This window comes from Dermacentor albipictus, chromosome 8 (genome assembly GCF_038994185.2).
Source record: "Dermacentor albipictus isolate Rhodes 1998 colony chromosome 8, USDA_Dalb.pri_finalv2, whole genome shotgun sequence".
Lineage (NCBI taxonomy): Eukaryota > Metazoa > Arthropoda > Arachnida > Ixodida > Ixodidae > Dermacentor > Dermacentor albipictus.
In genome coordinates this window covers 48,723,886-48,738,886 of record NC_091828.1, presented here as the reverse complement: position 1 = coordinate 48,738,886, position 15,001 = coordinate 48,723,886, and the positions used below count along the sequence as shown (strand labels likewise).

The 15,001-nt window shown below is 43.8% G+C and overlaps 1 protein-coding gene across 1 annotated transcript in view; it reads right to left on the bottom strand.

Moving 5' to 3' along the window:
* Positions 1 to 1,265: 1,265 nt before the first annotated feature.
* The window catches only part of LOC139048754 (galactokinase-like), a 29,975-nt gene continuing 16,239 nt past the window's right edge, over positions 1,266 to 15,001 (bottom strand). Inside the window, exons 5-8 of the mRNA XM_070523324.1 lie at positions 12,255 to 12,433; positions 8,055 to 8,205; positions 6,192 to 6,351; positions 1,266 to 4,965 (exon numbers count right to left, since the gene is read on the bottom strand). Coding sequence (XP_070379425.1) covers positions 4,867 to 4,965; positions 6,192 to 6,351; positions 8,055 to 8,205; positions 12,255 to 12,433 — 589 coding nt within the window. The 3' untranslated portion in view covers positions 1,266 to 4,866. The remainder of the gene's footprint in view (positions 4,966 to 6,191; positions 6,352 to 8,054; positions 8,206 to 12,254; positions 12,434 to 15,001) is intronic.

The window sequence follows — 15,001 nt, the reverse complement described above, 5'->3', positions numbered from 1 at the left end:
GATGCTACACTGGTCATGGACACGTCTGCCCTTCTCGTGCTCAGTCCTGGCCATCCTTTTTTTTTCTCGTTGGCTCAGCAGAAATTTCATGCTACATACTGGTTCCTCGCTGTCAATTTATTTAGGTTCATAATGCATCAAGCATTCATAAATCCCTTCGCCTGCCGAAATGCAGACAGAGCTGCCACACTAGTTTGTCATGGCCGCGCTGCCGTGAAACAGCAACAGGGCACCGATGCACTTACTCCACCTGCAGTTGGTAATTTAACATACAAGATTTCTGTCTGCTTAGATCTTTCCGAAGAGGGTAAAACAGCTACACAATGTTCTTGCTTCCGGTGAGACGGAGAGTGCGCTGAAAACTCAAAACCAGTACGCTCTGGGGGCACAGGTGTTGTGCAAGGGTGGAAGCCCGAGTTGGCAGTGGCAGTCGGACGGTCAAGTGCTGCGACTAGAGAAGTGTTGAGTTCGAAGAAGCTGCTCAAGACTGCATGGCAGAGAACGCAGGGCCATGCTTATAGAGCGATGCTTTTTGCTCGATATTGTGGCACTCTTATCAAGCTCCTTCCACAGCCAACTGATCTCCCTCTGGTCACTGACAAAGTGCGAAAAGGAATAGCATCAGGAAAGGGCATCACTACAATATCGTGGTCCTGGCTTTCTAGAACAGCAGAAAGAGAAGTCGGAATGCATAAAATGTGGGGAAAGAAATGTTTATTTGGCAATAGTGTGACTTAGGGCACTACAGCTTGTGGGCTGTGCGTCAATGAAGCATGGCGCATGGCACACCTATGTACCCACATGTAATTCAATACTTCACATGAGATGCAAGGTGCATAATGCTCAGAAATGTCGTGTCGAGAGCTATATTGAAACATGATATTCATTTTTGAGGGATTCACCACTCTGAAGGGAAGGCTATTGCCACAACGAGCCATTGGCACCATTTTCCAGCAAGTAGACAAGCTGAAATTTTACAAAGTGATGATGCTGAAAAGGTACAGTTTGATGAAATCAATGTAGCAGTCAAGGTCTATGAATCTGCATGCTGGAGAGTTGGTAGCAGAAGCATGTAAGCTAAGCTCTAATTTTGCAGCACCAATGTCCCTGCCTGGAAATGCGAAGTTCATTCGAAATGATGTTCCAAGCAGAATTATCGCTTGCGTGTATCTGAATCCTAATTCTTGCCTGCCTTTGTGCTCATGAGATGCAAATCTGTTGCTGGCAAAATGTCTCCATACTATGAGACCTCTTTATATTCAATATTTGTAATAATAATAATAATAATAATCTTTATTTCACTGATGAAGTGAGGGAGTGCGGGAAAAGAAGGTGACAAGTCAGCTTGACTAGTTCCCAGCTCCCCGAAGTACAAAATAGAAGAAACAGAACACTTTTCACATGGCAACATAAAAACCACAAACAAATAGTAATGCAGCAATAACTTGTCGATAACAGTGAGGATAAGTAACGATACAAATAAAAAGTTATAGGCTGATACCTGTAAGAAAAAAATCTATATTAACTTTATACTTTTGTTCGTTACATTGAGGTCTGATTGTACTATTGCAATGCACTGGTGTACGTCAATGCTGATAAAGTTGAACAAGTTTGTCCACATTCATCAGTGCAAAGCAGCACTGCAGACAATGCAAGGACAGAAAAAAAAAGAAAAACAATGCAGCTTATACAGTTTGTCAACCATGTGAAAGGAGAACAGTGCAAACACTGTCCTTGCTTGCCTTTATCACAGCCTTTTCCTCTTTCTTTTACGCGTAAGCGTAGATTCCCCATCTGTGACATTGGCGACATTATGTGTGTCGCCACGAGGGAAGTGAGCATCAGAGGAGGAAGGTGCCTGAAGGTGGAGAAGAGAATTGCATGCCAGGGAATGTACGGAGGAGTGCGCACAGTGCGTGTCAGACCTAGAGCAAAGTTTGGGTGGCATTGAACGAAGCGAGGAAGAAGAAAGGAGCTAAAGCGTCACGGAGGAGAAGGTTAGGCAGAATTGTGCTGGGTTGACTTCCTCTGGCAGTTGCTGTGGGTTCTCTGTGTGCAATGGACATACTGGGTTCATCTCATGGTTGAGAGGCTGAGCACCGAGCGAGAAAGATGGATCAGCACTGTAAGTTGCGGCAGGCTGATTACGAGTCGATCGACCTTGCAGTCGTTGCCAAGCGCTGGGCACGAGCTGAACAAGTCCGGCAAAAGATGTGGTCTTGGCATGCCCAGGAGACTCCCGAAGAATGTGCTAGGCATCTTGCGACAACATGGGTGTATCACGCAAGATGGCATATGGCTTAGAAACTCCGGTACAACACCCATACACTTATGTGTGACCCACATTCACGAAGTGAAGCGCCATTACAACTTTTTAAATCTTTGTGTTTGTGTGTCTTCTACACGATTTCGTGCTTTAGTTTCTCCACACTACAAGGTATGTTTATAGAATAAGCGCACATATAAAATATTCTTGACAACTGACAAAGCGTGTCATTAAATGTGAAAGCAGTATCTTGTTTTCACAAAGCAATTTTAGCTATGTGTTTAAGGGATGCTGTGAGAATATACAACTCAAGTTAAAGAAGGAGATTAGTTCTCCAAATTATTGATAGTACCACTTTTGTAGAGAGCAGACTTTATAAGTGATAAAATTACAAATGCAGGACAGGAATGAAATTGCAGCAACAGCTCCCATGGTGCAATTTGTCCCGCATATGATATACATGGTAAGCTGTAGTCCAGGTTAACTGCATCACATTTCGACATGAAATTGCAGTTAAGGCAACGTTACTGGTGATTTTTTTCACCAGAACACACTAGAGCTATCAAATTGGGCTGTCCTGTCGACACTTATATGCAGTGTGGCTCTGTGCAGATCTGTCGTTCAAAGCAGGCAGTAAGGCCCACCAAAGCATGGCATGCGTGATCATCGGCGCAGCTGTGTAATAGACCACATTCATTGTGAGTTATTGGAATTGCAGAAGAATTACAAAAACCCATGCTAAATTGTGATTTTGCTTCATCTAAGCCACTTATAGGCCTAAAGGTAAAAGAGTTGCTACATCTTTAAATGGGTAATTGGCAGTCTAGGTAGATTAAGTGCCATGCCTTTAGTGTTCCGTTTAAAATTCCACACAGGCCCCGAGTTGTACACAAGGTTGTGGTAGAAATTTGTATATCATCGCACCATACCTACAGAAGCTGCAGCAAAACATTTGAGATGTCATGAATTAGCATTTAAAGTTTGTGGTTCGTGTGCTGCTTGCTTCATTAAACTTGGTGTCACATCAGCTAGCGATTGTGATGCATTGTACCGGTGTGCAAGTGCGTTCATATTTTGTAACCTGTGGTACCACATCAGGAGCCAGAAGTCTTACTGTCTGTGGTCATATGCTGTTGTCTGCATTTTAGAAATGTTGTTGGATAGTCTCGTCCATGATAAGCAGACCTATTTTTCGCTTAAGTAGCATAATATTAGAAAACATATATAGATGCTGCCTTTTTTTTTTAATACACTTTGGTTGTCAAGTAGCATAATGTTAGGATGAAATTAAATGTAAGCACTGAAGGCGAGTTCCATGCAGACACAACAAAGGTGACTTATAGAATTTTTTGTCCGTGGTCCATTTTTCATAGCCTTCAAGTTAGTCGGCTCTCTATTTGGCACCTCCAAGTACCCTTTCGCGGACTTTCTGTGTCGGGGCATGTTGAAAGTAAATGGCAGGCATCCACTGTCGAAGCAGGAGTGGAGCACTTGAGACACTACTTCGTCTTCACATGGTTGATCCCAAGCACAAGTGATGGCGAGTATAAGTGCTTCCACAGAGCGAAGTCTCTCGCCGAAGACTTCCTCCACGCAGGATAGATTTCGGGGAACGGAGATGACAAGTGGGTGGGGGCGTGTTGAAAAAGGGTGAACATTGCGGACCGCAAGGTCGTCATCATGGTTGTGGCCCTGTGCCTGCCCCTAGTGGACTGTAATCTTTACGTGTGAAGTCTTGTGAATTTTCAGACACCCTGTACTACAGCGCTTAAGACTAGGAGCTCGCAGCTTTGAGAGCACACATTGGTTGTGCAGTTTGAAAACAAAAAATGACAGGGGTAATGTTGAGAGACGGGAACACAGTGGTGTGGATTAGAGAGCAAACTGGGGTAGCTGACATACTAGTTGAGATTAGGATGAAGAACTGGATATGTGCCGGCCGTGTAATCCATAGAGTAAATAAGCAGTGGTCCATTAAGAGTTACAGAATGGGTGCCAAGGGAAGGGAAGCATAGTTGACCATGGCAGACAACTAGGTAGGATGAAATTGGTAAATTTGCAGGCTTAAAACCGAGTCCCATGGCACGAGACAGCGGTAATTGGAGATCAATGAGAGAGGCCTTCGTCCAGCAGTGGATATAAAAATATGCTGATAGTAATGATGACGATGCAACTTGGATCGGATGACGGCATGCAGTGGCATGAGCGAGTTTCTTAGTCTGCAGCACAAATGTGATCAGGAAGCTACTGCTTGAAGCAGTTGCTTAAAAGGCCAAGCATCAATGTCTGGTTCACGAAGTGACAACTTTAAAGCATCAGATTACTTAACACCGATTGACAATGTAATCCTCTTTAGCGGTAAAAAAATGAATTAGCCACCAAGCAGACACCATCAAAATTCATTACATCACAGTAAGTTATAGCGGAAACATTAAGGTGGCGACGGCACTTACCTTTAGTTTCTGCACATTTTCTGGCTAATCAAGCAAGAAAGGCTAAATATACATGAAATTACTTTTCTGTCTTCAGTGTGTCTTTAAGTTCCATTTTAAACAATTCCAATTTAAAAACCACAGACACGTAGCCTGTGTTGCTATAGTTCAACACTCCGCTGCACTGTTGAGACTGCTCACGCGGCCATAAGATGCGCCTCCCGATGGCTTGCAGATGTAGAAGTGAGCTTGACCCTTGTAGTTATTCTGAAAAGCAAACATGCGAGCACTGTCATCTCGTACATGACACTGTCCGCTGACTGCCATCATTTCAGGCTAAGCGCTCAATTCATCCACACATGTGCGATGGGAAAGTGATAAAGACGAGCAATTCAACAAGATACGGTCATTTGGGGGCTGAGACCTGCCACCTACATTTCTTTATGTTGACAAACAGTTTCTGGCGCATTTCTTGTCTCTTTAGTATCATTAAATATGCAGCAGTCAAACAAATTTGGAGTCCTGAATTTTTGAGCAAGTTTCACTCGCATCCACAAATATGGATTTCATGCCTGAACTCCAAAAAAAGTACTTCGGGTGCAGAAAACCATTACAGTTATATTTCGTGAGCACTGTGCATGGAAAGCAGTGAACCACCTTAGAAATATTGACCAGTGGAAATGGTTTCGGTCAAAAACACTGAAAGGAAAATTTTATATCCATTGAAACTGCACAATGGGTGATGAGAAACATGACAACAGAATGCAGTTTCATCAGTTATTACACAATAAAATAAGAGAGCAAGGAACCAAACAAAAATTTACCCCATGAAACCAGTGTGTCAAGTAAAATTTATGTCACCTAATCATATCATGAAGAGATAACACTTTCTCTTCGAGTAGTAGTTGAGGGCTGAAATTGGCTCGATTTCTGCATATGATGCACCTCACTCATTTCATGCGTCAGTTGATGCACATTGCACAACAAGCTTGTTTGCATAAACTCTGCAGCGCACTCACATTTACATCAGTGCAATGCCAAGTGCGAAGAACACGCTGTGCCTTTCAGCCAGTTTTGGCATGCCCTAAAGCACACATACAAACGTACTTCATCTATGCTGCATACTCATGAATGCATGTGAAAGGCAACTGTGGCACATGGTACGAACTCATTGGCATGCCTTAGACTGTTACAGACGCTGCCCATTTTGTCCCTGGCTAAAGAAAAAATGTCGGCAACAGTGGGAATACACATTTTCTAAACAATCTGCATAGCTCACAGAGGAAAGGTATGGGCAAGTACCCTTTTCTCTTCCTTTGCCTTTATTTCTGCTATATCTTGCTACGTTGTGCCGAGCTTCAGTTCTCGCTTTTCAGTAGTACGTCTTGCAGAGATGCAAGTGCAAATCAATGCGTTGAATAGAAAATTGCAATCGGTACTCTTTTAACCACACTGTGGTTCGTGACCAACTCTAGCAAAAACCTTCGGCATACCTTGATATTGTCCATTGCAGCTGTCAAGTGCTGCTCCTCTATCAACGTCACAGTGCAACCACCGAATCCCGCGCCTGTGAGCCGAGATCCGTATGCTCCGGACTCCAGGCTCAGCCGAGTCAGTTCATCCAGCTCGGGGCAGGAAACCTCAAAATCGTCCCTGCACATGTTTGGAAACACTGTTGTTTGGCTGTGAAGCGAGGTTTGAACGACGGTATGTTGAAATGAAACATGTGCATATGCAACTTCTTTTCAGCTGATTCAGTAGGACACAAATCAGCTTCTTAAAGACATGCAAGATGGATGACGGAGCAATCTAGCCTGGCTGAGCTAGGAAAAAAGCTAGAATTGATTTGACTGCGCAAATGCACTAGGGGGCAACATCTGTGAGTTAAAGGCGAACTGAAATGAAATTGCACCCTGGATAAAGTTAGTATGAACGAGTAGTTTACACTATCGGAACAATCTTAGCAAAGTTACACGGCTCGTAACTGCCATTTTTTTTTAACAGCCTTTAAGCAGCTCCTAAGCAGATGATGCATACATCCAGTTGTCAATGGGTGTGATGCTACTCCGAGATGATCTCCCTAGAGATTTCCAGCATGCTGAGAGTACCAGCTAACCTAGGAGGTCATGATGAAGAGAAGCCCTGACTTTCAATGTCTCGGGCACTGCATCATTTTCGGAGAGCAGTAATATTGGCATTTTTTCCAGTTCTGCCCTCAAAAATGTCTTGTCTTACTTTTGCTATCCTTTCGTGGTGCGTCCACTCCTATTTCAAATGCAAAGTTTTGCACAGAGGCTGTTTCATTTGTACATTATACGAAACTAGGCCTTTTGTGCAGTCCAAAATTTTGTTTCAGCAGGCCTTGAAAGAGTCATTCTTTGAAAGAATGAGCACTTGCAACTGCAGATGCCAGTTTTTTATGAAGCATGTGCAAAGTGTCTTGTCTCATTGCCTCACTGGAAATGAATCGAACTGCATACGCACTCTCAGCATTGCACCACTTCAACATAAATGGTGTGGTGAAAGGGTCATAAAACCCGGCTAGCAAATGAAAAGCAATAAGTTTAAATTCCACCTGGAAACAAGGCATTTTGCTGGAATAGTTGGTGCATATTGACTGGCCAAACCAGTAGGAACAATAATTCTTTTTCCCCAGAAATTGTTATATATTGAGGCCACACACTGTGTATATGGTGTCACATGAGCATTGATCACAGTCAAGCCTGACCGGGGCCGAATTTTTCTATTGTGATTGGCTCCTTTGCACAAGCTGCGGAGGAGAGCCAATCGTACTCCCTAAATTCTATCTCGATCACAATTTAAAGGGTCCCATGTGACTGACTGGAGCATACCTCAGCTGAGCGGCCATTTAGTGAAAATGGCAAAAAAGAAAAAAGAAAATGTAAAGTAACTGGAACCAATTCATACTAACCTATGGGGCAGAAACTTGGAGCTTTAAGCTTGAGAAAAAAGCAAGTACCACGAAATTAGTGATAGAACGGGAAATAGCAGGCTACTATAACATAAGAGACCAGAAGACAGTGGTGGTGGATCAGAGAGCGAACTGGGCTAGCCTAAATTCTAGCTTACATTAAGAGGAATAAATAGAGTTGGGCCAGCAATTTCATGCATAGGGCAGATAACAGGCGGCCTGGGGAAGAAAAGTGCAGTTAGTGACAACAGAAAATGAGGTGGCACAATGAAATGAGGAAGTTTGCACGTATACAATGAACTCAGCTGGTGCAAGACAGCTGTAATCAGAGATTGCCGGTACACGTGTCCATGTGGCAGTGGGCATGGATTAGGCTGATGATGACAAGAAAAAATATGACTACTGCCATGTAAAGCAACTGCACCTAAGAGATGCGTGGCTGGCATTCATGAGTTTGCCCAGGCCCCGGAAGTCGCCCTTTCGGAGCAGTTCAGCTGCTTGGGTTGTGCGCCGGATTTCAGAAATGACGTGTCGGGCTCGCCGATACTGTTCCGATGTCATTCGTTCCCGACAGCCTGCAGACATGATTAATGAACACAGACTCTGAGTGAAAACTAGGACAAAATGCACTGTCCATTCAGTAAATGAAGTAAATGAATTTTCTTTGTATTATCATCCGCAATTAAGAGAATTTATATGCCGCATGGCTATAGATTAAAAAAAAAAACTTTCACTAGGGCTGGCTGGCAGGATGTATTGAATAAAAATGCATTCTTGCATTCAAGTACGCCTATACCAGTCTTCAGTCCTATGTTATGTAGCAATGACAGCACTTTGTTAAAATAACAGGCAGTTAAATTTCAAACATTTGACGCAGGTCAAATGAGTAAAGAAACCCACAGTAACGTGTGATTCACAGCTAGGACCTCATATTTGGCAGCAGAATGTCATTACGGCAAGTCGCCACAGTTTTCAGCGACAGCACATGGCATAAGGCATCAGTACACATTTGTACGAAACATGGTGTGAAAATAATAATTATTACAATTTATATTATGTTGAAACAAAACCAGAGACAAAGGAGGTATAGGAAAGTGGTGCTTGCTTGTTGGCTAACTGGCATGTTTGTTTATTTGTTATTTTATTTATTTGAACATACTGCAGCCCTTAAAGGGCTATTTCAGGCATAGGTACAAGCCTAAGTACAGTGCAAACAAGTTTGTAACAACACGTTAGAAATGATATAAAGAAGAGAGAAAATGGTACTACTACACTGTGTTTCTGATGATTGCAGCAACAAACTGCTTCGATGGGAAGGAAGGGTTATTGCCAGGTAAGGAAGGAAGGAAGGAAAAAGTGGAGAAGGAAAGGTAGGGAGGTTAACCAGTTTGGCTTAACCGGTTTGCTACCCTACACATGGGAGAGGGATGGGGGAGATTAAAGATAGAGAAGGGGGAGAGGGAGAGAGAGCACATAGCACAGCACACACACATCGTCCGTTGGAGTCCATCAATCTGGCATGGTACGTGACGTCACTCTCACAGCCGCTTGTCCAATGCCGTCTCTTTCAAAAACCGAAGTAGTCCCTTTGTCGCCTTCACCTGCGATATCTTCTGTCGGCGGCATGTGAAAATCGTGTCGAGGGACAATGGTCTACTGTCAAGGCGCGCTAGAACAGATGCCAGGGACTGTCGCTGAACATTATATTCAGGACAGTCGCACAGAACATGTTCCAGCGTCTCCTCGCAAAGACAGGCATTACAGAGATCGTTGTCGGCCATTCCAATGCGGAAGGAGTAAGATTTAGTGAAAGCCACACCCAGCCATAAGCGATGAAGCAGAGTCGCCTCTCTTCGACGCAGTCCAGTTGGCATATAGAGATGCATCAAAGAGGGCAGGTGGTATTGACGGTTGCTCTGGGTGGTCTGGCTGTTTGGTGTGCACCATAGAGATAGCGTGATCTCATGTGCAAGCACTCGAAGTCTGCTAGCTGCGTTGGATCGTGAAAGCGGTATGGCCTCTTCTTGTGCGTCTTCAAGAGCTGCCCGAGCGGCTTTATCAGCGTCTTCATTTCCACTGACGCCGCAGTGACTTGGCAGCCACTGAAACGTCACGTGGTGTCCTTTCTCCTGTGATGTATGGAGTAGGCATCTAATATCGAATACGAGCTGTTCTAATGGCCCGCGATGCAGAGCTGATAGTACAGATTGTAGGGCTGCCTTTGAATCGCTGAAGATTGACCATTGTCGAGGTGGCTCCCGATTGACGACACGAAGTGCAGCGCGAAGAGCAGCTAGTTCAGCAGATGTCGATGTTGTTGGGTGGTCAGTCCTAAAGCTGATGGTAATAGCTTTTGCTGGGACAACCACAGCACCGGACGAACACTGTATGTTTGTGGAACCATCGGTATAAATGTGTTCCCTGTCCGCGTACCTCTCGTGCAGAAGAAGCAGAGACAGTTGTTTCAGCACAGGCGACGACAGTTCAGACTTTTTTCCGATTCCTGGTACACTGAGATGGACTGTAGGGCTGATAAGACACCAAGGGGGTATCGATGGTTTAGATGCAGCGGTGAAGCCCGATGGAAGTTTGTCGTTGTATTTGATGATAGTTTTAGCGAATGATGATTGGTGCCTGTCTGAAGGTAGTGCTGCAAGGTGGTGATAGGTGGCACATGCAAAATGTCTGATGTGCGTTCTCAGGGCTTCCACCGTAATGTGAGTTCGCATTGGATGGTCCCGAGCAATCGCAAGAGTTGCCTCTGTTGAGGTGCATCTGGGCAAACCAAAGCAGACTCTGAGTGCTTGAGCTTGTGCTGCCTGCAGAACACGAATATTTGTCTTGCAGGTGTTGGTCAGTACAGGTAGACTATATCTTAGAAAACCGAGAAAGAGAGTTCTGTAGAGTTTAAGCATTGCGTCTACTGACATCCCCCACGTCTTTCCTGCCAAGTATTGAAACAACTGGGAAGTTGCTGTCAGGCGCCGTTTCATGTAGGCCACGTGCGGGCTCCAACAGAGGTCTCGGTCAATAATTACGCCAAGGAATCTGTGGGTTCGGACATAGGAAATGGTCCGCCCATTGATTGAGATGATATAAGGCGTCATCGGTTTGCGAGTAAATGCTACTAGTGCGCATTTTTCTGGTGATATGCTGAGACCCTGTTTACACAAGTAGTTCGCTGTCAAAGTGGCCGCTCTTTGAAGTCGCGCACGTATCTGAGGACGTGTGACTGCCGAAGTCCAGACACAGATGTCGTCAGCATATATTGAAATTTTGATGGTAGTTGCCAGGTAAAGAATTCCATAGTTCAATGGTGCATGGAAAAGAGGCTGTGTTTAAATGTGGTAATGCAAGCAAAAGGTGTTTTCAAGTTCAGTTCATGAAAACTGAGAGTCGAAGACTGTTTAGTAATGAACAGTAATCACAAATTGATAGTCAACAAGAAGAGTTAATGATATTCTACATTAACTTCAGTGAATCAATTTCACAACGAACAGAGAGCAACCCTAAGTTCAATGAAGTAAGGGCAGAGGACGAGGAGAAGTATCTGTTGAGTATGCGGTACAGTGGAATCTCATTGATACAAGTCTGCATAATACGCTTTTTTGGATAATAAATTTTTTTTTCTTTTCCCGGCCAATCTCCCATAGGAGCAATGCATTTTCATGCGGTTATTGCGATCATGTTTTCACCTGAAATTTGATAATACAACTGAAGAAGTGGGCTTTTACTGGTATTTCTAAAGCTCCTAGCTTGATATTCCAGTGCTCTAGGTTAAATAACATTCCAACACCTCATCTTGGCTACTAGGCACGAAAACACACACAACACAAGGAAGGGGACGGGACAGAGCGCCACTTGAGCGCCACAAGGACAGAGCGTCCTTGTGTCGTGTGTGTTTTCGCGCCTAGTAGCCAAGATGAATTGTGACCAACTCGCCCAACAAGACGTCCTTTTAAACATTCCAACAATCCATAAAGAATGTGTTAAGTCTTAAGCACACTGGAGGAAATACGCACAGGGTATGCCGCCGGCAGTTCTGAGGCACTACAGTCATACCTACTGGCAATGTGCTACTGCTCAGTTGACTTAAAGCATTAACTTCGAGGACCTCCTTACGGACAACTAAAAGAAGAAACTTCAGTGCAAGCTGACAAGCTATTTCAAAGTCGCTAAATAATAGCACGCTGACTGCCGTTCGTGTGGTGTCGAGTGATGCTGCTCTGCATAACGTGTTACACGGTGCAGTATCACTCAAGTCCACACGAACCTTTGCTATTGAGTTTGTCACCGATTAGACCTATTTTTGTACTTTTTTAAAGCTTGTATTGGTTAATACGATTTTTGGATTATATGTTTTATTTTCTGGTTCCTGTGGAGATTGTATCAATGAGACTCCACTGTATATAAAGCGCGCAGCCTCTTTTTGTACCGTCTCCATTTCTTCTATTTAAAGACAGAGCAATACTTGAAGAAAAGAAATGAGCACTGAAAAGATGCGGACTAAGTGCGACTGCTCAGCTGAGGTGTGCCATTTTATAGGGATCGCCTAGAATGGCTGCAGGGCAGTAGACATTGGCAAGTGACACATTCTGGCAAAAATTGACAAACTCAAGCATACCTTCAAGATCTTCAAGTGAAGCATCTCTCAGGCTCTTGCCGAGGATGGCACTGGCAGCCTGGCAGTTCTCGCGGCGTTGGGCATATTCACCACCTGTGAGAGCGTGCTTCACTTGCGAGTCGGTCACCAGAATCACCACGGAGGTCAGGTTGACGGGCACATGCTCCAAGGCAAGGGACCTACAGGGACGTCGCAAAGGTCACCAACACCAGACCCCAAAAAGCCCCAAGAATGCGAAACTTATAGTTTTATGCAGATATTATCATTATATCCTGCCTATTGTAAGTGTTTTGCACGGCGAAGGTCATTCCAAGAATTTCCGGTTAACCCCTCCTTGCGTCAGCGAAGCTCACCTTATACCCAGGAACTTCCTAGCTTCATCATTGGATCTGATTCTCCCTGAAGCCTTTGACTGCTCTTTTCTCCTTTTCCTTGCCGCCAATCACCATAGACCGACCGAATAAGAGGACACAAACATTTTGTAGGTTATGCACTAACTCGCACTCACTATGCCCGCCAATGCTAACTTGCCTTCATAGTCACTTCCACTTGCACTCATGTCGATGCACACTTGCCAACAGTCACTGACTTTTGTTTGTATTCACATTAACCCTCCTAGTGTTGGGGTGTCTTCTTTTTCTAGGATATTATAAAATGAACACAGCAGTTCATCTTTGGTTAAGCGGAAGAGTTAAGAAAAGACATGGTCAATGAGAAATGCACTCTTGGTATACGAGGGGCAAAAGTGGAGAATGTACGGATATGTCAGTGACATGGCGGGACAGAAAAAAGCCGCAGTTTCACCCGAAAAGCAAAGCATCGATTGCGACAGCAAATTAATGGACCGCTGTACGAAGTAAGGTTAGTTGTTTTATCAGCCGTATAAACTCATAAATATTCACATAGCTAAATTAACAAGCGTGGTGTCATGTGTGCACAAACAAACATGAACACATCTCACTCGATGACCACGGAAACTTGCTGTCACCATGCTGGAGTGAGGAAGTGTGGCCACAGCAGCGAGTGAATTGACCTGCACGCTACGTCTCGCATTAACATGCACTGTTGGTTTTATCCTAATTGTGTTCTGATGCAAGCTTGGGCATGGTTATCGCAATAATGGCGCTAGTTTCAGGATGGCTGTTTAGTGAATGTGGCTAGAGTACTGACTGACTGTGCTCAAGTAGTGGCCTAAAATTTAGTGAAAACCAACGAATTTTTTTTGGCAGTTTCTCACACTAACATATAATGTAAATCGCTTATGAATTTTGACCAGCAAAAATGATTCTTTTATTCCGAGTTACTTATTTTTAATAATTAGAAATACCTCTAGGCGAAATGCCCTGTATGCAACAGGTGCTGCAACTGCAAAGGTTTTCAGCGACGGTGGTGTTGCGATGAAAACATTGAAACACGCCAAGTATTAACATGGCTCAAAGTAAATATTCAGTAAGACCTCGTTAATTTGACGCTCATTAATTCGGAAAATCTGATAATTCAGACTTATCCTCTGGTCCCGGCAGGCCTATGCATTATTTCATCCTCTCGTTAATGCGGATGTACTTGGCCGCAAATCGGTTGATTCGGACAACTCTCGGAGCTCAGCGAGTGATGAGTACTGCAAATGCGCGACGCAAAAGAGAGAAAAAAAAAAAAAAACGGCACTAGCATCCAATCGAAACAAAGCGGCAAAGTCTCCATTGCCACTATCATCAGCAGAAATCCTATCTGAATGGCAGTGATAGCGACCACGGTTTCGTCTGCAGTTGTTGCAGCAAACGGTAGTTTCGTTTTGACTTGGTGCAAACCTGTCAAGTATGAACACCACTGGCTATATTGTGATGGACAGATGATTGGTTTGCGACCTGCTCACTGACAAAAGATATATTCGGGATGTATGTGCCATAGTGAATGGCGTGTCTCAAATGAAGGCGCGGCCGTGCTGCGAAGGAAGTGGCTGCCGCTGCGAAAGCCAATCATTCATGAGATAACGAGAATTCCAGCTTCCACATTACTTTTGGGCAAAATAGAAACAGGATTATCTGATTCACCGAGTAAATAAAATCGCTTTGATCTAGTAGGCTTTTGTTTATTGTTCGACATTCATTTAATTAGGACACTATTTTCAGTCCCGTGATATCCGAATTGACGAGGTTTTCCTCTGTAGTTGTTTTACAAGGGTTGTCCATCCTACCATCCACAGCTGTACAGTGCTGCTAGCATATTTAGGTCTGCATGCTGCTTTTTTCTATTCAGGGCCATTAACTAATTGTGTTTGTAAGAAGCTCACAGGTAAATTGGTTGGAGTAACATTCACACTAAGAATAAAGACAATATAGATTATATACAATGTGATCTCGACTAATCGGTCTCCTCTAATCCAATTCAATCTAATCATTATTAAGAAAGAGAAAAAGTACACAGCAGAATCTGTAATGCATAATGTTGAATATAACTGGTGCTCTCTTAGAGACAGTGCTGGGGGAAGAAAATTAGGAAGGATGGCAAACGATTATGAAATGATGAGTTTACAAAAAGAAAAAAGAAATACAGATATAGGCGTAGGTACGATTCATACAAGACAGAGAAAATCTCCACTACAGGCTTCTGTCCAGAAGTGGATTGGATTGTGCTGCTGATGAACTTGTTGTGCCAGGAGTTAGATTCTTACAGCAGATCATGTAACACTCTTAATCCCAATTCTGCCTCTTTGTTTTCAGGGGTGTAGTGAGTTTGACATCTCTTGC